Source organism: Gracilinanus agilis, chromosome 4 (genome assembly GCF_016433145.1).
Source record: "Gracilinanus agilis isolate LMUSP501 chromosome 4, AgileGrace, whole genome shotgun sequence".
NCBI classification, from domain to species: Eukaryota; Metazoa; Chordata; class Mammalia; order Didelphimorphia; family Didelphidae; genus Gracilinanus; species Gracilinanus agilis.
Window position 1 is genome coordinate 178,061,285 of NC_058133.1, and position 26,275 is coordinate 178,087,559.

Consider the following 26,275-nt stretch of genomic DNA (forward strand, 5'->3'; position numbering starts at 1 on the left):
TTCCTTTTAATATGTCCAGCATGACCACTATAACGACAATCTGTTAGGAAGGAGAACATTTCCATTTTCTTGTATCTTAGGCCCTGCACTTTGTTGGTTCTCTCTTCCTCAATTCTGGTCTGAAGCTAGTCCTAGTATAAAAATATGGGAGATAGTATGACTGTATTCTTTTCATTTACATTATTATAATTACTTTATATTCTCATTTTCCTGGTTCAGCTTTATTCTGGATCAGTTCAAATGTGGCTTCCCATGTTTCTCTGATGTCCACGTGCTTAACATTTCTTTGAGGAAGTTTGGTGTAAGTTCCCACACTGTGCCATGGCCCCCACCGAACTCACTGGATGCTCTGGGATATTTAAAAATGTCAATATAAGTATTTAATAAAAGAAATTTTTAAGTATTTCTTTTGGCCTAGGGGCACTGTTGGAAAAATTCCCAGGACACTAAAGATACCTTGTAAAGAGAAAGTTGGGGAACCTCTAGAGAGTTACCCTTGAAGCCCCACCTCTAACAGTATTACTGACTTTGTGACCCTGGGTGAATCACAAACTTCCCAGTGTTTTACAGATACATAACTCTCTAAGACGATACTTTATTGGAAAGGGGCCAACCTGCAGTGGTAGGTAGTTTCCTCACCTGATGTTTCTCTATACCAGTGAAATCGTAGGTCTCTCTATTTCTTCCTGAACAACAGTTTTCCATTGAGTTCCGATATTATGGCTTGTTCTCTTTCAACTTTTGATGTAGATAAGAGGCATCATTCCTGATGGTCCAGATCCTATCCCAGGCCCTATTGTAAGAGGGAAATAGGTTTTAAAGCAGATCCACTTTAAAACCTATTTCCCTCTTACACTATCCTTGCTAGAGAGGGGTAGAGATGGATATTAGCCCCTTATCCCTAAGATGGTCATTTCTTGGAGGGTATTCATAAATTTAGGAGAAGCTAGAAGGAGAATGAGCCATTGGCCCACTGTTTAAATCTTTTATTCAACCTATATTTATTGAGAACTGAGAAATCAACTGAGGGAGGAATGAGGAATCTTGTCTATAGTGGAGCTCAGTGCAGTCTTAGGTGTGGGAAGGAGGAGAAAAGAGTTGAGTAGCCCCAACTCACATCTGTTAATGTTGGCCAAGTCTCTTTACCAGATTGCCAGATGCTCCTTTGCATCCCAGGGGTTGGGGATAGGTTGGTTGGGAAAGGATCCCAGCCAAAGAGTATAGAAAGAGGCAGATTTCTTGTGATTATAAGGCAGAGGGAACTAGTATGCATTTGATTAGAGTGAAGGTTCCACAGATGATGACTTCCCTGTCTTGTCCCTCTGGGAGCCAGGAGGTGTGAAGCTCAAATAAGTATATATATATAAATAGGCTAGGTCCCTGGCCACCCATTGGAAAGTTTCCTCACACCTGAAAGAGAGTGCAAAGGCATGATGAGGATCCATTCAGAGTTCATATACTGGCACCAAAATCAGGTGGCTGGTATATCCCTGGGCCTTCCTAATTGAAAATAGTAGTGATATAAATTCTTCCCTGACTTAAGTTGCTCAGTTTTTTGTGAAAAGACTTTTTGTCTGGCCCCCGAACCTCTTGAAAGTGATGCTATAGCATATCCTGGCTGTATTCTGCGAGAGCAAGGAGCTTCATTAACTTGTACATTTTTTTTGGTTTTGTTAGTTATGAAATATTAATTGTATGTCCACTGTGCCACTGAGTACGTTAATTAGGCACCATGGGGAGAGGGAAGATACCAAAGAAAGAAAAGCTGCAGTCCCTACCTTTCGAGGCTTTCTGCTAATGTCTGACTGAAGGAAGGGAGAAGGGAACAGAACAAGTAATACACATATGAACCATATGAAAAGTCTAGGCAGAAGCACGCCCCCCCCAGACATTTCTCTATATCCTAATAACTCTAGGCTACTGATGGCAAATCTATGGCACAGGTGCCAAAGATGGCATGAAGATCACTCTCTGTGGGCATGTGACAGCCCTCCCCCTACCTCCCCACTTCTCTACCTCCTCCTCCTTCCCCCTCCCCACCCCAGCTGCACCAGAATTGGTTCCTAGAAAGGCAGAGGGACTTGGGCGGAGCTGCCTGATGACATTTTTTGGGGGAGTGTACAGGGTAAGGTGGGTGGCTCACAGGCAGCAGAGCTGGAGGAGAGCAGAGAGTTCAGGCCACTCCCCTTCCCCTTTCTACACTCACTGAGAACATTTCTTACTTCACCCACCCTTCTGCCTAGCAGTCCAATGGGAGTGCTTCCTCCCAGTAAAGGGGGAGGGCGGGCACACCCGATACTCTGTGGGGGGGGCAGCATGGCACTCAATCTGAGGGGGTGGGGCCCGGCACTCCATCTCTAAAAGGTTCACCTTCACTGCCAGAGAGGCTATAAGGAACTTTGGTACCTAAAAGTTGAGAGGAAGCTGGGGTAACTGGATTAGGAAGACTTTAATAAACATTTATTAAGTGCTTACTGTGTGCAAGATACTATGCTGAGGATATAGACAGAAAAATAAAAAAGTCTTTGCCTTTGAGGATTCTATATTTTACTGGGGCACCACCATTCAATTCATTTTGAGTCATTTTGGGGCAAGCGGGGGACATGAATTGATAAAGAGAAGTAGGGGGCAGCTAGGTGATTCAGTGGGTAGAATGTAAGGCCTGAAGTCAGGAGGCCTCAGGTTCAAATTTGACCTCAGATGCTTTTCATTTATTTATTTATTTTTATTTTTTTATTTTTAGAAAAATTTTCCATGGTTAAATGATTCATGTTTTTACTTACCCATTCACCCCCTCAAACATCTCCCCCCCCCCCCATAGCTTACTCACATTTCCACTGTTTTTAACAGGTGTCATCAATCAAGACTTATTTACATATTATTGATAGTCGCATTGATGTGGTCCTTTTGGGTCTACATCCCCAGTCATGTCCTCATCAACCCAAGTGTTCAAGCTCTTACTTTCCCCTTCAACCCCCGCCCCCCATCACCCCCTCCCCTGGCCGATATGCATTTCCACTGGTTTTAACATGTGTCATTAATCAAGACCTATTTCCAAATTGTTGATAGTTGCATTGGTGTGGTACTTTCGATCCCCAATCATGTCCTGATCAACCCATGTATTCAAGCAGTTGATTTTCTTCTGTGTTTCCTCTTTTGCTATTCTTCCTCTGGATGTGGGTAGCGTTCTTTACCATAAATCCCTCAGAATTGTCCTGGGTCATTGCATTGCTGCTAGTACAGATGTCCATTACATTTGATTTTACCACAGTGTATCAGTCTCTGTGTACAATGTTCTTCTGGCTCTGCTCCTTTCACTCTGCATCAATTCCTGGAGGTCTTTCCAGTTCACATGGAATTCCTCCAGTTTATTATTCCTTTGACCACAATAGTATTCCATCACCAACATATACCACAATTTGTTCAGCCATTCCCCAATTGAAGGGCATACCCATGATTTCCAGTTTTTTGCCACCACAAAGAGTACAGCTATAAATATTTTTGTACAAGTTTATTTATCTATGATCTCTTTGGGGTGGGTACAAACCCAGCAATGGTATGGCTGGATCAAAGGACAGGCATTCTTTTATCGCTCTTTGGGCATAATTCCAAATTGTCATCCAGAATGGTTAGATCAGTTCACAACTCCACCAGCAATGCATTAATGTCTCAATTTTGCCACATCCCCTCCAACATTCATTACTCTCCCCTGCTATCATTTTAGCCAATCTGCTTGGTGTGAGGTGATACCTCAGAGTTGTTTTGATTTGCATTTCTCTAATTATTAGAGATTTAGAACACTTTCTCATGTGCTTATTGGTACTTTTGATTTCTTTATCTGAAAATTGCCTATTCATGTCCCTTGCCCATTTATCAATTGGGGATTGGCTTGATTTTTTATACAATTGATTTAGTTCCTTGTATATTTGAGTAATTAGACCTCTGTCAGAATTTTTTGTTATAAAGATTTTTTCCCAGTTTGTTATTTCCCTTCTGATTTTGGTTGCATTGTTTTTGTTTGTACACAAACTTTTTAATTTAATATAATCAAAATTATTTATTTTACATTTTGTAATTTTTTCTAACTCTTGCTTGGTTTTAAAATCTTTCCTTTCCCAGAGATCTGACAAGTATACTATTCTGTGTTCACTTAATTTACTTATAGTTTCTTTCTTTATATTCAAGTCTTTCACCCATTCTGAATTTATCTTGGTGTAGGGTGTGAGATGTTGATCTAAACCTAATCTCTCCCACATTGTTTTCCAAATTTCCCAGCAGTTTTTGTCAAATAGTGGATTCATGTCCCAAAAGTTGGGCTCTTTGGGTTTATCATACACTGTCTTGCTGATGTCACTTACCCCAAGTCTATTCCACTGATCCTCCCTTCTGTTTCTTAGCCAGTACCATTGTAAGAGGGAGAATTTACGTATTTATATATATATATATTTAAAGTGTGGCCGCCAGGAATCAACAATTCAGATTGATTCCGTAATTAAATTAGACCCAAGTCAGGACCGGGTTTAAGGTATTTTATTTACAGTTAGGAGGGTAAAAGGTAGGGAAATAGAGTGAGGGAGAGACTAGTCCAGGCCTGCAGAGGCCTGGACAGAGAGAGAAAGTTAAAAGGCTAAATAAATAATCAAATAGGCTAGAGCCTACTTAAAGGTAGAGTTTGGAAACGCCAAGGTAGGCCTAAGGAAGTCAGCCTAACTTACCCACGTGACAATATGGAGTAGAAGCTGCCTGAGGTCTCCTCAGAGATCCTTCAGCGCCAAGTTCAAAGTGGGAACTCCCTTACAGGAAGTAACCAACATACTTGAAGAGATAGTGCCTTTTGTCACTTCCCGTGGATCCATCTCTAATTCAAGTGGACAAATGGCAGCTTCTACACTGATTTGGACTGCCCAAAGGGCAGACCCTTGTTCTTGATTTGTTACTTATTGTCATGTGTGGGTAACTCGTCCCCCTTCCCCACTAAGGGAGGTGAGGATTACATCATCTCTATGCCTAGGTTAAGTAGAGTTTTGACTATGAATGGGCTAGAGCTAATTCTATTTACACACCATATTGTTTTGATGTCTGATGCTTTATAGTATAGCTTAATATCTGATACTGCTAGGCCACCCTCCTTCACGTTTTTTTCCATTATTTCCCTTGATATTCTTTTTTTTTTTTTTTAAACCCTTACTTTCTGTCTTGGAGTCAATACTATGTATTGGTTCCAAGGCAGAAGAGTGGTAAGGGTAGGCAATGGGGGTCAAGTGACTTGCCCAGGGTCACACAGCTGGGAAGTGGCTGAGGCCAGATTTGAACCTAGGATCTCCCGTCTCTAGGTTTGGCTCTCAATCCACTGAGCTACCCAGCTGCCCCCTTCCCTTGATATTCTTGATCTTTTGTTCTTCCAAATAAACTTTGTTATAGTTTTTTCCAATTCAGTTAAAAAGTTTTTTGGTAGTTTGATAGGTATGGCATTAAATAAGTAAATTAATTTGGGTAGAATGATCATTTTTATTATATGTTAGCTCGTCCTACCCATGAGCAGTCAGTGTTTTTCCAATTGTTTATATTTAGTTTTAATTGTTTGGGAAGTGTTTTGTAGTTGTGTTCTTATAATTCCTGTGTTTGTTTTGGTAGATAGATTCCTAAGTATTTTATATTGTTTAGGGTGATTTTAAATGGTGTTTCTCTTTCTACCTCTTGCTGCTATGATGTGTTGGAAATATATAGAAATGCTGATGATTTATGTGCATTTATTTTGTATCCTGCAACTTTGCTAAAGTTGTTGATTATTTCTACAAGCTTCTTAGTTGATTCTCTATTTCACTCTTGTTTGCCTCAGTTTCCTCATCTGTAAAATGAGCTGGAGAAGGAAATGGCAAACCACTCCAATATCTTTGTCAAGAAAGCCCTAGGGGACAGCTGGGTAGCTCAGTGGATTGATTCATGAAATTTTTTTTTTTTTTATTTTAAGCCCTTAACTTCTGTGTATTGACTTATAGGTGGAAGAGTGGTAAGGGTAGACCATGGGGGTCAAGTGACTTGCCCAGGGTCACACAGCTGGGAAGAGACTGAGGCTAGGGCAGCTGGGTAGCTCAGTGGATTGAGAGTCAGGCCTAGAGACGGGAGGTCCTAGGTTCAAATCCGACCTCAGTCTCTTCCCAGCTGTGTGACCCTGGGCAAGTCACTTGACCCCCATGGCCTAGCCCTTACCACTCTTCTGCCTTGGAGCCAATACAGTATTGACTCCAAGACGGAAGGCAAGGGTTTTTAAAAAAAACAAATCAAAACAAAACAAAAAACCCTAAATAGGGTCACAAAGAGTTGGACTTGACTGAAATGATTAAGTTGACAACAATAATAGTATTCTTAAAGTGCCTTCCTCCTGAGACTGCCTCCAATTTATCCTTTATCTATCTAAATTATACATAGTTATATACACATGTTGTCTCCCCCTTAAGAACAGAGACTGTTCAGTTTTTCATTTTTTTCCTTTCTTAGCATCCCTAGTACCTAGCCAGTGCCTAGTATGTTGTGGGCACTTAATAAATGCGAGTTGACTGACTTACAAGCTCTGAATTCCATATTTGTGTTCTTCTGCTCTCCTGACCCCAAAACATCATGACTTCTTTTAATTCTAGAATGTTTTAAGATTTACAGAGAACTTACATCATGCCTGCCCTAGAAGGTAGGTAATACAGATATTATTATTCACATTTTAAAAATGAAACAACTGAGGCCCAGAGAGGTTAAGCAACATACCCAAAGTTACACAGTTAATAAATGTCAGGGTCAAAACTCATACCCAGATCTCATAAATTCCAATCCATTATTTCTGTTGTATGCCAGAAGGCAATGGCTGCTTCCCTTCTGTCTTCGTATTTCTGACATCTAGCACAGTGTCAGGCACATAACAGGCTCTTAAAAAAAAAACCAAAAAAATCTTAGAATTGATACTGAGTACCTGTTCCAAGGCTGAAGAGCAGGAATGGCTAGGCAACTGAGGTTAAATGACTTGCCCAGAGTCATACAACTAAGAAGGATCTGAAGTTACATTTGAACACAGGACCGCCACCTGTCTCCAGGCCTGGCTGTCAATCCCCTGAGCCACACAGCTGCCCCCATATTAGGCTCTTAATACATGCTTATTGGAAGATTGATTAAGAGCAGGGCTTGTGTCCTGTCTCTTTGTATCCCCACAAAAGTGCCCGACACAGTGCCTTTGCTCTCCCAAGTCATTTAGTGTTTGTTGAATTATTGAAGCAGGGGGCCAGTGGCAAGAGTCCGCACCTAACTTAATCAATTCTACTTCTCCCTTGGGTTTACTCCTCATTTGTCTCTCCTGGCTAAATCTCCCAACATCTATGAATATGTGAAAAACACTGCTAATGAACTGCCTTTCCCATTTATCTTCTGGCTCCAGAGACAAGCAGGAAAGGAGAACTAGGTAGCCCTTTGCTTTGCTTGAACTAACAGCTTCCCAGCTATGTTATACTCTTAAAAAAAAAAACAAACACCAAACCCTTCCCTTCTGTCTTAGAACTGATACTGAGTATTGGTTCCAAGACAGAAGAGCGGTAAGGTCTTGATGATAACAGGAGTGACTTGCCTAGGGTTATACACCTACTGAATTATTTGAGGCCAAATTTGAATCCCGGACCTCCCGTCTCCAGACCTGGAGCTCTATTCACTGAATCATCTAGCTGCCACCATCTCTCATACTAATAAACTCCCTTTATAACAGAGGAAGAAGGAGAAGGACCTTCTCAAAGGTACCCCGTTAATTAATGGGAGGGACAGGGTCCTAACTTATTTATCAGAGGGAGATCATGGGATCATTGATTCAGAATGGAAGAGATCTCAGAGACCAATGAGTCCAATCTCCTTATTTTACAAATGAGGGAACTGAGGCCCCAAAAGATTAAGAAACTTGCCCAAGATTTTACACAACACAGGCAGTAAGTATTCAAGCTCAGATTATTTGAAAACAGAACCTTAGTTCCTTTCACAGGTCAGTGCCATCTCCAAGCTTAGAAACAAAGAAGAATCTTCTGATTGTCCAGACAAGAGAAGCAGTGACCTGATGGACACTGTAGAATCTCCACCTCAAGAATGACTCAACTATTGAATCCTCGGATTCTAGGGTTCTGTTGAATACTTTTCCTTCTGAGACCTTTTGGGGAAAAATGTTTTTCAAAAATGCTCTATAAATACTAGAGTATTATGGCTATAAAGGAGTGGCGTCTGGAAAGGCCACTCACTCCTTGCCCACCAGATGGTGGGGCCTGGAAAGCAAATGTGAGTTCTTAAAAATGCTGCCTCTAACCAGTCATGTTCCAATGGGTACAGCACTCTTTCTTTTCCCCTTTGGATGTCTGCAAAACATTCTGAAATGCTTTCCTTTTCTGGAGCTTTGCCAGGACTGTGGGACCCAAGGTACTGGCTGAATTCACAGCTGCCTCTGTTCTTTGAAAAGTTACTCCTGGAGGCCTTAGCTTATTGTTGGGGACAGTATCTTTCAGGTACATCTTGCATGGAGAATCCAGCTTTTGTCTTGCCCCACAGCCCAACCCTGAAGAAGACAAAACTGTGCTTAGCTTTATCTTTTTAAATTCCTCACCCCCTTCTGTCAGAAAGGGAACCTTGGATTCAGGAAAACCTGTGTTTGAATCCTGGCTTAAATTCTTACTGGATCATACGATCCTGGATAAGTCACTTAATCTCCTTCAGTTTCTATTTCCTTCTCTGTATAAAATAGGGATAGTTTGACCTCCAGAAGTTGTTTTTAGGGGCTGATAAGGAGAACTTTGCACCTCTTAACACATTATATAAACGTCAGCTCTCATGATGATCAGAATCTCAACCCAGGACCTAGATTACAGGTCTAGCATTTTGTCTGTTCAACATTCAATTAGCATGTATTAGGCACCTACTCTATTGTACCATCATTAAGTGCCTACAGCTGGAGTTAAAAAGACAAAAAAGAAAGCCATCTGTGTTCTTGAGGTGCTTATACTTTACTGGGAGGTGGGGTGGGTAGATGGAAAAGGAACAACATGCACAATAAATCAAATTATATAAGTTATATAATTATAGCAAAATATAGAAAATCTATCCAAAGTAATTTTGGGAAGGGGGGGTGGATGTACTTGCTGGTAGGAAGATAAGGACATGCTTCCTGTGCTTGGTGACATTTGAGCTGAGCTTTGAAGGTTTCTGAAAGGCAGAGGTAAAGAGGGGATGTGTTCAAAGCCTGGGAGATAGCTGTCATCGAGGTATGGAGCCAAAAGATGGAAAGTTTTACTATAGACCAGTGATTCCCAAAGTGGGTGCTACTGCCCCCTGGTGGGTGCTGCAGTGATCCAGGGAGGTGGTGATGGCCACAGGTGCATTTATCTTTCCTATTAATTGCTATTAAAATTTAAAAAAAATTAATTTCCAGGGGGCTAAGTAATATTTTTTTCTGGAAAGGGGGTGGTAAGCCAAAAAAGTTTGGGAACCACTGCTCTAGATGATAGTAAGTTGTCAAGTTTGGGGAACAACTGAGCAATGGCCTGGGAAATCTAGATGAGCTAGATCATGAAGATGTTTAAAGAACAAACTGAGGAGTTTTTTAAAAAATTAATATTATTTTATCTTTGTAGGCTGTAGAAAGTCACTGGAACTTCTTGAATAAGGGAGTGATATGATTATGCTTTAGGAATGTCATTTTGGCATCTATGTGGATTGGAAATTGGGAAAGACATAAGGCAGGGAGATTTATTAAGAGGCTATTGAAGGGGTGGCTCAGTGGATTGAGAGCCATATCTAGGAGGTCCTGGGTTCAAATCTGTCCTTAGACAGCTGTGTGACCCTGGGCCAATCACTTAACCCTGTTTGTCTTGTTCTTACCCTTCTGTGGTTACTAAGCAGAAAATAAGGGTTTTAACAGAGGATATTGAAATAAATTGAAGCAAAGTTAAAGAGGGATCTGGACTAGTGTGATGTAGAATGAATGGAAAGAACAGATAGATGTGAGAGGTTTTGTGGAGGATCAAGTGAACAAGATTGACAGCTGATTGGATGTGGGAGGTAATTAATAATGAAAGGTTGAGGATAATGATTGAATTTAGAAATCTGGATTACAGAAGGGGTGGTCCTTGACAGAAATAGAATAGTTAAGAAGAGAGGTGGGTTTGAGGGAAAATATATATGAGTTTTGTTTGGATGTTCTGAATTTGAGATGACTATGCAGATCTAAGTGGAGATGTCTAGCAACTAATTGTAATGCAGGACTGAAGGTTAGGAGAGAGGTAAAGGCAATCATCTGGATTTGGGAATCGTCGGCATAGAGGTGATAATTGAATTTTTGGGAGCCAATGAGGTTACTGAGGGAGCTTCACCACAGTGCTCTTGGCATGTATATACTTAGACATAAGGGCAAGACATAGATGACAATCTAGCAAAAAGAGACTAAGAAGTAATAGCCAGACAGGTAGGAAAATCAAGAGAGAGCAGCATTAGGGAACAGAAGGAATCTGAAAGGAGGGTGATGAATATCTGTGCCAAATGCTATAGAGAGGTCAGAAGGACTTAGGACTTAAGACTAGGCCAGTGGGGTTAGCAACGAAGATTGTTCATAACCTTGAAGAGTATGCTTTCATTTGGATAGTGGGATCAGAAGCTCAGTGGAGGCCATCAGGTACAGACTTTTTTCCTTTATAAGAATGGCTCTGAAAGTAAGGAAGGAGAGATATGATATGATAGCTTGAGGGGATGGCAGGGTTAAGTGAAAAAAAATTTTAAAGTTTTGCAAGATCTGGACACGTGTATAGACAGAAGGAATAGAGCCAGCACATGAGATTAAATAATATTTGCTAAGATTTACCTAGAGCTTTAAAGTTTAGCTATTTACACAGATTATCACAACATTCTTGTAAGAGAATAGCTAGCATTTATATAGAGCTTTAAGTTTTGCAAAGAGATATGTTTATCTCATTTGATCCTCACAACAACCTGTGGGGTAGGTGCTGTTATGATCCTCATTTTATAGATGAGGAAGCTGAGGAGGACAGAAGGTCCCTATTTTACAGATGATTATTATTCCAATTTTACAGATGAGAAAACTGAGGCTTAGAGAGGTAAAGTGATTTGCCCAGCATCATACAGGTAGGGACTGTCAGTGGGAGAATATGAATTTAGTTATTCTTGACTCCAAGTTGATTCATCACTTTATTCACTCTGATGCCTACCTGCCCTAAAGACACTGTGTGTGTGTGTGTGTGTGTGTGTGTGTGTGTGTGTGTGTGTGTGTGTATTTATGATTGGAGGGGGAACCTGGGAGGACAGTTTATAATTGGAGGGGCAAGCTGGGGGGTTGTGGGTTAAGGGCATAAGTAGAAGGGTTGGCCTTGGGTATAGGAGAAGGTCTGCTTCTTCCTCAAAGATGAGAACAGGTCTTCTTAACTTGGGATCCTAGAACTTGTTTTAAAAACATATTTTGATAATTGGATGTTAATGGAATTGCTTCCTTTGTAGTGCTATGGTTTTATTTAAATTTAAATAAAACCATAGCGTTTAAAATCATCATCATTCTGAGAAGGGATCCATAAACTTCTTCAGACTGCCGAAGGGGTCCCTGACAAAAAAAAAAAAAAGAATCCAGTGACTTCCTGTACTAGGACAAGGGAGGAGTGGGGAATGGTACTAGACTGAGAGAACCAAGATCTGGAAATCTTGGACAGTATTTAAAGCCAAATGCCTTTAAAGAGAACAAGAAATTACTTTACCACATAGCAGCAAGAAACCCTTGCCCAGGGCTTTAGGTATTGACCCATATTGAATCATCTTCCTGGGGGAGAACAGGGCTGTCCACCTCCCAAAAACAAAAACAGGTCGGGCTAATTCTACACTGGCTCAGACTGCCCTGGGCAGAGGGACCACCTCCTTTCCCCACCTTGGCCGCTGTCCACCTCAGTGCCCCCTTCCACTCACCATCCCTGATACCTCATGGCTTTACCTCTGGGCTGCCATTTTCTTATCTCTCAGGGAGAGGAGCTTGGACATCCCTCTAGTTTTAGACTCCTCGGGAGGATATTGCAGGAAGAGGCCTTTGGCTTCAGAAGTGCAGGTGCTCATCAGGCTAATTCCTTTTGAATTGCTAAGAACAGACCCCCTGAAGTGCCTCGGGCTGCCGGTGGGGGAACATTCCGGGGCCCTCTGGAATCTAAGTTGCGCTTGTTAATTATAATTCTCCCTGCTTCCTTGTTGCTTTTGGCTTTAGGGGAGAGGAAGTAAGGGACTCCACCGTGCTACCTAACCCAGGAGCACCCACCTAGATGGCTCTGAGGGAGGGAGGGAGGCAGGAAGGGAGCCCCAGGAGGAATGAGGGAGCTGCTTTTTTCCCCTCCCTCATTAAGGATGGCTCTCTTGCTCGGGTCCCTGCTGCCTCAGCAACCCTTCTCCTTGACAGTTAGCAGGGAGTGTTAGAGAGGGTCACAGGGCAGCTGGCAGGGCATCAGGGAAATGCCTCCTTGGGGAGAAGAGAGGTCTTTTCCTTTTCCCATCCGCCTCCCCAGGAGGAGGGCGACGTTCTTTCTTGCCGGCTCTCTCTACGTTTCGGTGTAGGATAAGCGGCTTCCAAACCCCCTTCACAGGCCCGAATTAAAGCTCGGAGCTTCTCGGCTGTAATGTTCGGTCCTAATGACACAGAGTTAAAGGATTCCAAACAGTTTGCCCCTCACTGGGCCCTTAATTACATTAAAACACAAAAGCCGCACTGCCGGCTGGGTTCTCCTGGTGGATTGCGGAGCCTGTCCTGGGGAACAATCAGGGCTCTGTTCTCATGGCCTGTTTTCCCCCAGCTGCGCCTCCCTTTCATCTCCATCTCTTTCCCAGGGACTCGGGGCTCATTCCCAGGAGGGTGGAATCTCAGTGTTCCAACCTTCCGACTTCTTGCCTGGTTTTGTTAGTTTTGTCCTTTATTCTCTCTCTCCACCCCTTGTCCCGCCCCCCCCCCCCTTCATTCATTCCTTTCCTCTATGGTACAAGGGGGTCTCAGTACAGTCTAGAGTGAGGCTGATTAACCTGGGGGCCTGTGAACTTGTTTAAAAAAATATTTCAGTAACTGTATTTCAATAGCACTGTCCTCTTTTGTATCTTGTGGGTTTGGTTTTTATGCATTTAACAATATTAATCTTTGACAGAGGACAGAGCTTTTACCCATCTAATACCAAAAGGGCCCATGACATTAAAAAAAATGAAGGAGCTCTGATCTAGAACCTAAGGTTCAATTTGGTCCTGAAACAAAGTATATGGTGAGTGGGTGAATAAAAATAATCTGTGCTAATTTGCTACTTTGTTTTTACTTCTAATTTGCATGCTATTCACTTATAATCAAAATGTCAGCCTCCCTTAATGCCCCTCTCCTCCAATCATGCTTACTTTTCTCCATGTGCCCCATTTAAGCCCCTGCTGTGTCAGATGGAGTTCGTTAAAGTCTGAAAGAATAATCGACTATTTTCTATCAAAATGAAGTGCTAGGTCAGTGATGAAATAGATTTCCTCCTTTTCTAGCATATCTTTCCAAGTCAAGAACCCTTTGTTCAGGGAGAAAGGAAGCAATGGCAATAAAGGGCTTTTCTTGAGTCTGGACCGTTTCTGGATGGCTGAAGTCTTCTCTTGGCAGTCATCAACAACACGTAACTTCCAATGAGAGCAAACTTGTCTGTCCATAAATGAGCAAGTGACCTGTTCTGATTTGGGGGTGGGATGTCCCTGTGTGGGCTTTTGTTTTTGACATACCCCATTAATCTGGACCATCCATGGAGGGTGCCAAGTTATTAGGCTAAAGGGGACCAAGGGGTCATTTCCCATTCACCCCCCTTTTATTCCTAATCTTGTTGCTGACAGGTAAAAATACCTGAATGCTTCTTGGTAGCTGACTCTGCCTTTGGGCAGTCCTCCCTCTCACCTCCTCCATCTCATTTTGAGGAATTCACTCCCTTTTTTCTCTGCCTCTCTTCCTTTAGGGCTCAGCTCAGGTATCACTCGCTCCAGTAAGCCTTTATGGATTCCCTCTAGGTAAGAGAGTTCACTCTTTCCCCAGATTTTCTAAGAGCATTTTGTCTCTCTTTGCTCCATCATTTCCTTCCTTGTACTGTAATGCTTTTTTGATGGACAAAGAATATCATTCCCAGGAAACTACAAGCTCTTTGGGGACAGGGATAGTGCATTTTTCATCTTGGTATTCTCAGTGCTTATCACAGAGCTTTGCATCCAGTAGATTTTTAATAAATGAATTTCCAGAGGACATTCTGGGACCTCTTGGGATGTTGTATTTCACTGTCTTCCAACCCTTGTAATACAAGTCACAGTAGTAATAATAATAATAATAGCCTCCCTGTAGGACTTTCAGATTTGTAAAGTGCTTTACTTATATTATGCCATTTGATTCTTAGAATCACCCTGAGGTAGGTACTGTTACTAGTCCCCATTTTATGGGTGGAAAAATATGGAAAGAGTATGCCAAAAAGGAGCCTGATCAAGGTTAACAGGGTTAAAGGATGAGGCTTTGTTCTGATTTTGAAAATGTCTTCCTGTATAAGGAATATTTAGAGCTGAAAGGGATCTTAGAGACCATAGAGTCCAAAATAGTCATTTTCTAGCTGTCCCAGAGAGGTTAAATTGCTCCAAAGGGGAGGAAGTAGCAAAACTGAAATATGAACCATAGTCTTCTGACATGACTATAACGTCCTGCCGGTAACCTCACTTTTGAGAATAATTCATTGCTCTTACACACTTGAGGTAGATTCCTCTGCTTGGGCTTTCTTTTCTTTTTAAATTAAAAAAATTTTAGTTTTATTGTCATGCAAAACACTTCCATATTGGTCATTGTTGTAAGAGCACATTCATACATGAACTCATGGAAAGAGCTAGATCCAGGGCAGCCTCGGAGAAGCTAGTTGGGGACATTTAGATTCCAGTTCTCTGGAGGAAGTCTTTGTGGTTCTATAGTCATGCAGGCCCTCCAGGGAGACATATGTATCCGGTGCCCTGTGGCCCCAGGAGATGAGGGAACCAGATGGCCCTAGAGATGGCAGTAGACAGAAGGAACAGTAGAAGAGTATCTCAGAGTTGCTGGGCCAAGCTGAGAACCTCTAGGAATTTGAGCCAGGCAGCTGGGGAGCGGTGGTAGTAGAGACAGAAGGCTGTGGAGGACTTCCTGAGAAAGAGGAGGAATTTCCAGATCAAGGCTCCTTCAGGGAAGAGGAGAAAGGAATTCCTGGACCAACCTGAAGCCAGTCAAGGGGGTGATGAGGATAAGTTCTATCATTCCGAAGAACTCGATTGGTGACATCTAATTAGTAAATGAGGGCTCATTTACCTAGATTGCAACTAAGTTTTTGATAAAGTGCTTTTCTGGTAGAGAAAATGGAGAGGTATGGATTAGATGAGAGTGTAACCAGGTAAATTAGAATCATTTGGAAGGCTGGACCTAAAGATAAGTTGTTAACAGTTCAATGTCATTGGTCTCTAGTGGAGTACCCCAGGGATGTGCTTGACCCTATACTACTTAATGTTTTTGTCAGTGACTCAAATAAAAGCATAAATTATGAGCTTATCAAATTTGACACATGTATAGAGTGCCAAACCTGGAATTGGGAGGTCCTGGATTCAAATATGGCCTCAGATGCTTCCTAGATGTGTGAACCTGCACAAATTATACAACCCCATTTGCCTAGTCCTTGCCAGTCTTCTGCCTTGTAACTGATACTTAGTATGGATTCTAAGTCAGAAAATAAGAGTTAAAAAAAAAAAAAAAAGAATCCCTGGGTTCAAATCCAACCTCAGACACTTACTTGCTGTGTGACCCTGAGCAAGTCATTTAACTTCTGTTTTTATCAATTTCCTCAACTGTAAAACAGGAATCATAATAGCACCTACCTCCCAGGATTATTGTGAGGATCAAACGTAATAATATGTGAGAAGAGAGCTGACCTCTGAGTCAAGAACCTGGTTTCAAGATCAACCTTTGACATATACCGATTGTGTGACCTGGAGACATGCCAGCACCTAGTAGGTGCTTAAATAGTTATTTCCTTCCTCGGAAAGTAGAAGCTCACTAGAGAGGAAAAGAGAATTGTTTTGGCTGTTAATGGACTCAGTTGTGAGTCCTTTCTGATTAAGTTTTGCCCAGTCAAATAGTCTACTCTTTATGTGATGTATTGTTAGCCTGAGTGCTTTCATGGGACTTGAAAGTCCATTTCTCTTTTCTGGAGAGACCTAGATGTGAATTGCATTCTGATAGTAGTCCCCCATGTCTCAAATGTCTGCTTTGTATAGTTCCTGGCTTGCTGCAAAATAGAACTTAAGTGTTAAGTTCGAAGTTAGGTCTTTCCTGAGAAGTTATCGTCATGCTTTCTCTCTTGAAATTAATTAATTCATATATACTTAGTTATTGCCTGTTTACACGTTGCATTCATCTTCCCCCCCCCCCCCCAAGATCCTCGAGGTCAAAGACTGCTTAGTTTTGGAGTTGGAGTTTGTATCCCCTGGTGCCTCGCCCATAGTAGGTTCTTCGTAGTTTTTTTTTTTTTTTTGAATTAAATGTTCCCCTAGGAAAACTCTGGATTGGAGCAAAACTAACCAAAATTCTGATGTTCCTAAGTTATATCCCGAGTGAGAAAATAAGTCAAAGAATGATTCTTAAGAGGCCTTCAAGACTGAACCTTTATATAAACTCAGAGCTGTCGATTCTATGCCATGGGTTAAATTTAGAACTGGGAAACTTTTATCTAAGTCATCTGGCAATGATTTAGTAGAATGTTGAAATAGAACCTTCCTTCCCTGTACTGTTTGTTCCTTTTCACCTCCTAATGTAGGAAATCGATCAGGCAGGAGACTTAAAGCCAATGAGCTTGGTGATGCAGAGGGTAGAGTGCTGGACCTGGGTCTACCCAGAGGCTACTAGGTGACTCCATGGATAGAAGGGGTTGGAGTCAGAATCCAGTCCCAGACACTTACTGGCTGTGTGACTTGGGGCAAGTCATTCAGCTTCTGTTTGTCTCCGTTTCCTCATCTGTAAAATGGGAATAATAATATCACCTCCCAGGATTGTTGTGAGGGTCAAATATCTGTAAAGCTCTCTGTGAACCTTAAAGTACTGTGTAAATGCTAGCTAGTGTTTTATATTATTCTTGCCATGTTGCTTCCTGACTCCAGTTCACAGGGCAATGGGAAAAAAAGGCTCTGGTTGAGTGCCTAGGCTCTTTGGAGGATATTTACTTGCATTGCTAGGCAAATGCTCAAGCTTGGCCCCTTTAATTAATGTTCCTTTGGAGACAGCTGGTGCAGTTCCTTCCCTGTTAACCCCCCACCTTCCTTCCCCTTCATTTGCACATGGCTTAGTGACTGACCTGCCATTCTTGCTCTCACTGGTGTTCCCAAGAGGTTCCGAGGGCCCCATATGGTAAAGCTGGTCTCTTTTATGTTCTCCCCATCAGAGAATGTGTGATATGTAACAAGGAGTCACTGTGTGCTCTGGGGTCTCTGAGGGATGGAAGCCCCCTGAGCCCCAGCTGCCTCCTTGCTTGAGGCCAAGTACTGGACTCAATTGTGTTTCTGTTTGTCATCTATCGCCTTCCATGCCTTGGGAGCCTATTAAAGGGCTAATGGGCTTTCCAGTCTGCACCAATGGAAAATTAGGCCCCTTGGGAAAGGTATCCTAACCAGGGTGGTTATCCAGGTTGGGGGATGACAGGCACCCCCTGAATGACCCGCACCACAGGCAGCAGGGGCCACGGGCTGCTTTTCATTTCTGCAAACAGAATGCAGTGAGCTTGATTACCTGTGCTCAGGTGGATTTCCTTCCCTCTGGAGGTCAGAAGTATGGTTCTGTGCCCCCTATAGAGTGAGGGAGGGATTTATTGGGAGGCATTGTTGCCTGCCCCAGGAATCTATCCTGAGTTCAATTTAATTTCTTATTTTAGGGATAAGCAGAATGTATATTCTCACAACTCCCTTTTTATTGTAAGCTTCAAATCTTTTTAAGCCATCATAAGACCATTTATGTAGGTCTGAAGGAGGCCTCAAAGGCCATCTTTTTGACCCTGTCATTTTACAGATGAGGAAACTGAGGCCTAGCAAGATCAAGTGACTTTGCTCCACATCAACATGGGTGATAAGTGTCTGATGGGAGGAAAGGTACAGTAGGCACCATTTTGGTAGACTTGTTGGTGTAATGCTGCTAATAAGAGACCCAATCTGTGTTGGGGAGGGAAGGGAAAGAGATAGAATAGGCTGTGAGCATACTGTCTTGACCTGATTGGATAGCACAGGTTTCTCCAGACCCTGATCCTCCCCCACAGCACTTTGGTCTTGAAGATGAAGAAACCAGCTGAAGCCTCTGAGCAGTGCCCTCTTACTAATGGCAGGCTGCTGCCACTGCGACTTCAGATATCCTCTTATGGCTCTCCTTGTCCATTTGACAATCATTAAGCACTTACTGCATACCAAGCACTGTGGATACAAAGAAAAATGCAACTGTCCGTTACCTGTAGAAGCTTCCATTCTACTGGGGAGAATTAACATGTACAGAGAGAAGTGAATGCAAAATATATGCAGAGTGAGTAAATTTAAAGTAGAGGGTTAGTGTGGCCCAGTGAGAAGAGAGCTGGCCTCAGAATCAAGAAGTCCTGGGTTCAAACCCATGTCTGACTGAATGACCAAAGACTAGAACCTACGGAAGAGGTGTCCATATGCATTGAGGACATTCCTTATTTTGAATTACCTACATCCATGTAGAGAGCAGCTAGGTGGCCCAGTGGATAGAATGCTGAACCTGGAGTCAGGAAGCCCAGAGTTCAAATCCGCTCACTTACTAGCGGTGTGCCTCAGTTTCCTCGTCTGTAAAAAGAGTTGGAGAAGGAAATGGCAAACTACTTCAGTATCTGTACCAAGAAAATCCCAAATGTGGTCACAGAGTCAGACATGACTGAAAAACAACACCATCTAATTACAGTTCCTATGAAAAACTACATACATACACACATATGAAGGCATCAGACCAGTGGTTTTGTTGACAATAATAATAATAATAATAACTCATTTATATAGTGCTCTAAGATTTATAAAGCACTTTTACAAATATTTCATTGGGTACATATATATATGTATATATATATGTACCCGTATTGGGTAGACATCATATATGTATTTTGTATTTTTATATAATTGGAAAGAGATGCTTTAATAACTCTGGGGATCAATGAGTTGGTCAACAAGCTTTTATTAAGTGCTTATCATGTGCCAGGGGATACAAAGAACATAGTCCTTGCTTTTCTTGTGTAGGAGGTAATCCTGGCCTGAAGTTGGCTGGGGCATCTCTGGCCCTCCTCATCTGGATTGTGCTTCTAGCCTTTGACTTGGCTTTGTGGATGTGTCCCTGCCTCAGCCTCTTTTGGGCATCTCTTCCCTTCCCTCCTATTTGCACCCAACCTTAGCCAGGAACTTCCCCATAAAAGGGGGTGGGATGGGAGAACTTATGCTATTTGTGCTTTTCTGGGGTCAGAGAAACGAGCAGTGGCCTTAATTCCTGGCAGCCTAACCAGTGGCCTGGCACTGGGAAGACGTGTCTAGTTTGTTGGGGGAGGAGGTTGGTTATTTATGCAGCCTCTGCTCATCAGGGTGCAATGATGAGAACAACTAGTATTTACGTAATCTTTATTTCACAACAACTCCATGTGCTGGGTGGTCCAGGTCTGATCCCCCCTCATTCTACAGACAAGGAAACGCAGGCTTAGTAAGGTTGCTCATGTAGCTTGGTGAATTTGAATGCTTCAGACTCCAAGTTCAGTACTCTTTCTACCAGCAGGAAAGGCAACTTTCTTCCTTAAATATGCATGTTAGTACCTCTTAATCAAGGTGCAATAGACAGAACACTGAGCCTGGAGTCAGGAGGAATCCTCTTCCTGAGTTCAAATCTGGCCTCAGACACTTATTAACTGTGTGACCCTAGACAAGTCACTTAACCTATTTTCCTCAGTTTCTTTATCTGTAAAATGAACTGGAGAAGGAAATGGCAAATTACTCCAGTATCTGTGCCAGGAAAACTTCAAATGGGTCACAAAGAGTCAAACGTGAATGAACAAAAAATCTCTTAATCACACTTCTGATGATGATTAGTATCTTGCAGAATAACATTATCCTTTGTTCCTCAAGAGCAAAAAATGTCCTACTATGTTTAACTTATACCTCTTCTTTCCTTGTTCAGGAGACCTCAATGGCTCCCCAATGCCTCTAGGAAAAAATGCAAACTTCCATCTGAAATTTAAATTAAAAATTTAAACCTTCAATGCAGATTGATTTCACCTCTTCCCCTGGCCCCCATACCACTTCCAGATAGTCTCTGCATTCCCATTAAACTGTCTTACTTGCTAGTTCGTAGATGTTTGACACAGACTCCTGCCTTTCCACAGTCTCTCCCATGCCAGAAATGCCCTTCCTATTGAGCTCTATGTTTTGGATCCTTAACTCCCTTTAAGGACAATATGCTGCTTTCTTTCCAGATTTCCGAGTCTTGAGGCCTCAATTTAAGGCCACATAATATATAATATGACCTTACTTCTACGTACCACTAAACCTAGTCTAGTCTGCAGTGGCTTACATAGCAAGTACCTTCTTCTTTAGGGTTCTTTAATTTCAAAAATGTCAAATTCCTTATTTTAATTCAGTAGCAGCACCAGAGAGCTGTGCTGGGCACATTAAAAGTTACAAATAAACCATCCCTGCCCTTAAAGAAGTTTACAACCCAGTTGGCATTGAGGTGGTACCAGTGGATAGAATTCAGGACCTGGAGCTGGGAAGACTTGAGTTTAATCCAGCTTCAGACACTAGCCATGTGATCCTGGGCAAGCCTCAGTTTTCTCATCTGTAAACTGAGATAATAATAGCATTTACCTCCCAGGGTTGTGGCAAGGATATAATATTTGTGAAGTGCTTTGCAAACCATAAAGCACCAGATAAATGCTAGCTATTATTATTATCATTATTATTATTATTATTATTAAATAGTGTGACAAACAGTCCTCTATCTCTTCTGCTGCAGCTTAAATCTACTTCCTCATGATTGATGCCCAGTTATGTTTCAGATTTAGTGGTCATCGAAGCCTGTAATGGTTTGAACTAATTCACCTTAGAAAACCTAGCTGAGCATCATTTTCCTACTCAGATTGCATTAATTTTTCAGAAGGAATGTGAATTTACTCCAGGCTAACTGTATGACCTTGAGAAAGTCACTTCCCCTGTCAAATCAAAGAGTTGAAATGGGGGTTCTCTAAGGAATTTTTTAAATCCAACAATCAGTGGGCCTAGTATAATAGTTCCCAACCTTTTCAAGTATGAGGACCCTGTAATTAATGTAAAAAAAAATTTCATGGACCCCACATGTTAGTAATTAGTACTAATTAATTAGTAAGAGCTAATTAGTGGTGCAGTGAATAGATAGAGCCTTAGGCCTGGAGTCTGGAAAACTCATCTTCCAGAGTTTAAAACCAACCTTAGATACTTATTAGCTATGTGACTCTGAGCAACTCCCTTAACTCTGTTTGCCTCAGTTTCCTCATCTGTAAAATGAGTTGGAGAAGGAAATGGCAAACCACTCCAGTATCTCTGTGAAGAAAACTCCAAAATGGGGTCACCAAGAGTCAGACAGGACTGAAAAAGTGACTGAACAACAAATAGTACTATTAACATCTGTTAGTTGAGAATTTATCAGATGCAAAGAGTGTTAAGTTTAATATAGTAGTACCTTGAAAGTGAACAAGTATCTTATCAGTAACAATAGCTTCTCTGTATAATTGAACAGTACATATAGGTGAGCCCTAATATGCCCGCTATATGGAATTCTGATCTCAGGCTCTGTGCCAGTGTGGCTTAGATAAATTCCCCTGGCTCTCAGGCTTTTCTTTTATAAAGTAAGGAGGTTGGGGTGGCTTGGTGAGTAGAGCACCAGGCCTGGAGACAGGGAGGTCCTGGGTTCAAATCTGGTCTCAGACACTTCTTAGTTATATGACTCTGGGCAAGCCATTTGACTTCAGTTGCCTAGCACTTACTGTCCTTCTGCCTTGGAACTTATACTTAGTATCATGAGTATTCTAAGACAGAAGGTAAGGGTTTAAAAAAATAAAGAAAGGAGTTTGGGGTTAATCCAAGGTTTTTTAACCTTCATGTTATGGACTTATGACATGACCCTTCTCAGAGTCGTGTTTTTGAAAGCATAAAATAAAAGACAGCAGATTGCAAAGGACACCAGGTATATTGAAATATTTTTTCCCCTTCCAACTTCAGAGACTCCTGTAATCTCTGCAGATTCCAAGTTAAGAATCCCTGGGCTAAATGATCATTAAGGTCTCTTTCAGATCTTCGATTGTCTGATGCTATTTTTCTAAGTCCACATGAGAGATGTTTGTGTATTTGTGGATTCCCATATTCACTGGCAAACCCTTTGTTCTAGTCAGCTCACAAGGTGGAAGACACTAATTTAGAAGAAAGAACTGGGAGAACCAAGTTGGACTGGAAAGGCACAGGCAGCAGAACAAGGAGATAGATGGCACTAGGGGAGAAGGGTAGGACAGCTTCCAGGTGGGGAATTAGACATGTGGAGGAGGATGCTGCTTCGAAAACCAAATCAACAATCACAGCATAAGCTTTCAAGCAGGAAGGGACCTTGGAAACCATCTAGTGGAACCCTCTCATTTTATTTGTTTATTTTTTCTGGTTCTAAATTCAATTTAATTTTCTTTTCAGTTACAAATCCTCCCCACCCCCACCCATGGAGAAGGCAAGAAAAACAAAATCCATTATAAATACGTAGTCATGGAAAACATACCCTCCCCCCCCAAAAAAAAGGCAAGAAAAAGGAAAAATTATGCTTCCATCTTTACTGAGTCCACCTAGGGGTGGAGAACATGTTTCATCATGAGTCCTTTGGAATTCCGGAGGGTCATTGTGTTGATCAGAATTCCTAAGGCTTTCAAAAGTTGATTCTCTTTACAATATTGCCATCACTATTTAAGCTCCAGTCTCCTTGTTTTAGAGTTAAGGAAGCAGAGCTCCTCTCTCCCCACTTGGCCCCCAGGTAAATAAACAGAATTCTGAAAGAAAATGGCCTGTCTCTAGAATGGAGATGAGAGACTGCTTGGTGTGATTAGGAGAGGCATGGAAAGGGAAAATCAGCCTGACGTTGAGAAATAGTCTTTTCTTCTCTTCTTTTCTTTTGAACTCCATCCAAACTGAACTCTGAAGCTGGAAAGGGATTTGAAGTTGGCCCCGGGCTCCCACAGAGCCTAAATCCAGGTTATGCTGCTTCTATATCTTCCTTATAAAGTCATGAACAAAACCACTGTGTTTAGGGAGTGGAAGTCTGGTGGGGGAGGGTGAATTTCATACCACTTTCCTTTATTTTAAATTAAAAAGAGACAGAGAAAGAGAGAGACAGTAAGAGACACACAAAAAGAGAGAAAGACAGACAGAGAGAGAGAGAGAGAGACAGACAGACAGACAGAGTATCTGTCTTCATCAGACTCTGCTCTCCTCTTCCTTTCTCAGGGACCTTGGAGGGTGGTGGTGGTGGGTGTATTCTTGGATGGCCATATGTAATAGAATACAGGCAGCTCTAGGTTATCTCTCCATGTGTTTTCCACACTTTATTTTTAGTCCTAGACCATCTAGCCCAATTCCACTGTCAGTTGTGGGTGTTCAAGGAATGAAAACATTTCAGATGTTACCCTCAGCAAAAATGTAAGCAGGATGGGAAGTCGAATGGAAAAAAAGTATGTGGCACTAGGCATTCCAAAACCAAATATAAATCCTCTCCCCTGCCCCAACTCTCCACCTGTTGTTTTGGGTTACCCAGGCTAGCTGACCTCTGCATTAGCTTGGATAACACATCCTGTGAGGGGAGCTCCAGGGAGGAGGCACGCAGGTGAAAGAGAAAGGGGAGAGACTTTGGAGAAGACCCCAGGGTTTGCTCTTTGCTCTGCAATCCTCAGCTAAGTCTCTGAATTCCCTGGGACAGCTGCTGTGGAGTTAGGACTGAGTCAGTTCTTCCACTTACCCTGCCAGTCATTTCATTCATTTACTGACCACTTGGACTTAGTTGGGCCATCTTAGTTGTGCCATTGGCACCTTTCATCAGAGGGATCCAAATTCTTTAGCAGAAGGGATTCTTCATGTTCACAGTACCCTTGATGAGTGAGGTGGGGGTGGAGTGGGAGTTTGGGGAGTTAGGTGATGCTATCTCCCTTTTGCTGGGGGTGGGGGGGTGGGAATGGAAGCACTGGATGGTTTCCAGTCTAGCCTAGTACTTCACTTGAGATCCAGTGCCCATGTTCTCTACCATCTCTCCCTGTTCTAATTCTGTAATTTAGAGAAATTCATCCTTCCTGGGAAAGGACTGCAAGCCCTTTCCCGAGTCAGCTGTGGTAGCGTAGCAGGTGGTAGGTACCCCAGACTGGGGATCAGGGGAGCTGAGCTGGATTTTTCCAGGACATTTCCTGTCACAACTATTCTGCCCCAATGTCTACTGCTGTGTTATCTTGGAACTTCCAACATTTTTGCTAAAAGTAATGAGCTACTCTGTAAACATTAAGATAAAAACAATACAAATTGCAAAAGATTGAGAATGACAGACTAAAGAAACTTTGTAGTTAGTTATAAAGACTTGTACTTTTTGGCTCATTTGTCTGACCGTGTAAGCCAGTGCCTCTGGTGGTGGTGTAGTGATCAAGATTTGCCTACTGTGTGTGCTTGTACATCACAGATTTGATTGGCTTGTAGGTCCCGATATTTGGTTCAGAAATATGCCCACCTTTATTCTAGCCCTTCCTTGGACCCTGTTGTTTGAATGCAATTTTGGGCAAATCAGTCGAACTCTTTGTGCCCCAGTATTTACAGTCAACAAAGTAGGAATACTTATTCCTGACCATCTGAGAGCATCTGCTGAAGACTGGTCACAATAATAATTATAATAATGTAATTACTAGCACCTATATGGTTCTTTAAGCACATGTTCTCTCTTTTGTAACAGTCCTGTACTGGTATCAAAAGAGCAATTGTTATTCCCATTTTATAGATGTGGAGAGGCCCAGAGAAATTAAATGACTTGCCCAGGGTCACACAGCTAATAGGTGCCTGAAGTACAGATAGAACTCAAGTCTTCCTGTCTTTTTTGGGGGGGCCGGGGGTTATAACAAATAAGGCTTTTATTTTAAAAAATTACAGTGCAGATTTTTAACTATATAAATTCCACTTTACATTGCCTACTCAGGGAAGAAGTGTTTTCATTCTTAGGCTAGAACTGGATATCCTTTTTATAGCAGTATATTCCACAGCAATAGCAATTGTGCAACTTAAAAAAAAACAAACTGTATTTTTCATCTTAGAATCGATACTATGTATTGGGTCCAAGGCAGATGAACACTAAGGACTAGGTGATGGGGGGTTAAGTGACTTACTGACTTTTTAAAAAAAATAAGCCCTTGTTTTCTTCCTTACAATTGATACTAAGTATGATTCCAAGGTAGAAGAGTTGGTAAGGGCTAGGCAATTGGGCTTAAGTGACTTGCCCAGGATCACACAACTATGAAATGTCTGAGGCCAAATTTAAACCCAGGACCTAACCTTCAGGCCTAGCTCGCTATCCATTGAGCCTTCCAGCTGCCCCGGTCTTTCTGACCCTCTATGGCAGTCTATGCCATCTGGCTATCCCAGACAACAAGGTAAATGAGAAAGGGCCCAGAGCTTTGAGAAAGAGAAGAATCTTACGTTGTAAACTCCCCAAGGTCAGGTTCTGTGTTTGTCCAATTTACAAGGTATGTGGCACCCAGTACAACACCCTGCACAAAAGGCTACTTAATAAATTTCTCTTGATGAAAGATAATGATAAAAATCCAAGGGGACTATTATTATCACTCCCCAACTGCTGAGTTTGCCGCTGGCATCTTGTGCTGGCTCTTGCCCTGGAAAATTTCTAAATCCTCTTCTTGTAGCCTTGGGAGAGAAAACTCAGGCTTCTCTTCCCCTTTCCCAATGGACAGACTAGGTTGTTGATTTAAAACTTTATTCTTACTGGGGATCCCCACTTCTTTCCCATGTACTCTCCCAACCTGTCCCCCTGGGAGCCCCTGCTCCTAGACTTGATTTAGATTTTCTTGCTTCAGGCAGATGATGCTTTGTATATATTTACCTTTTGCAAATCAAATCTCTTCTGGATCACTAGCTTCTCTAGAACTTCAAAGAT

At 42.0% G+C, this 26,275-nt stretch overlaps 1 protein-coding gene across 1 annotated transcript in view; it reads left to right on the top strand.

Moving 5' to 3' along the window:
- LOC123246130 overlaps positions 1-26,275 on the top strand; it is a 144,929-nt gene that overhangs the window by 70,878 nt on the left and 47,776 nt on the right. The window contains exon 4 of the mRNA XM_044675069.1: positions 14,007-14,058. Within this exon, the coding sequence (XP_044531004.1) occupies positions 14,007-14,058 (52 nt within the window). The remainder of the gene's footprint in view (positions 1-14,006; positions 14,059-26,275) is intronic.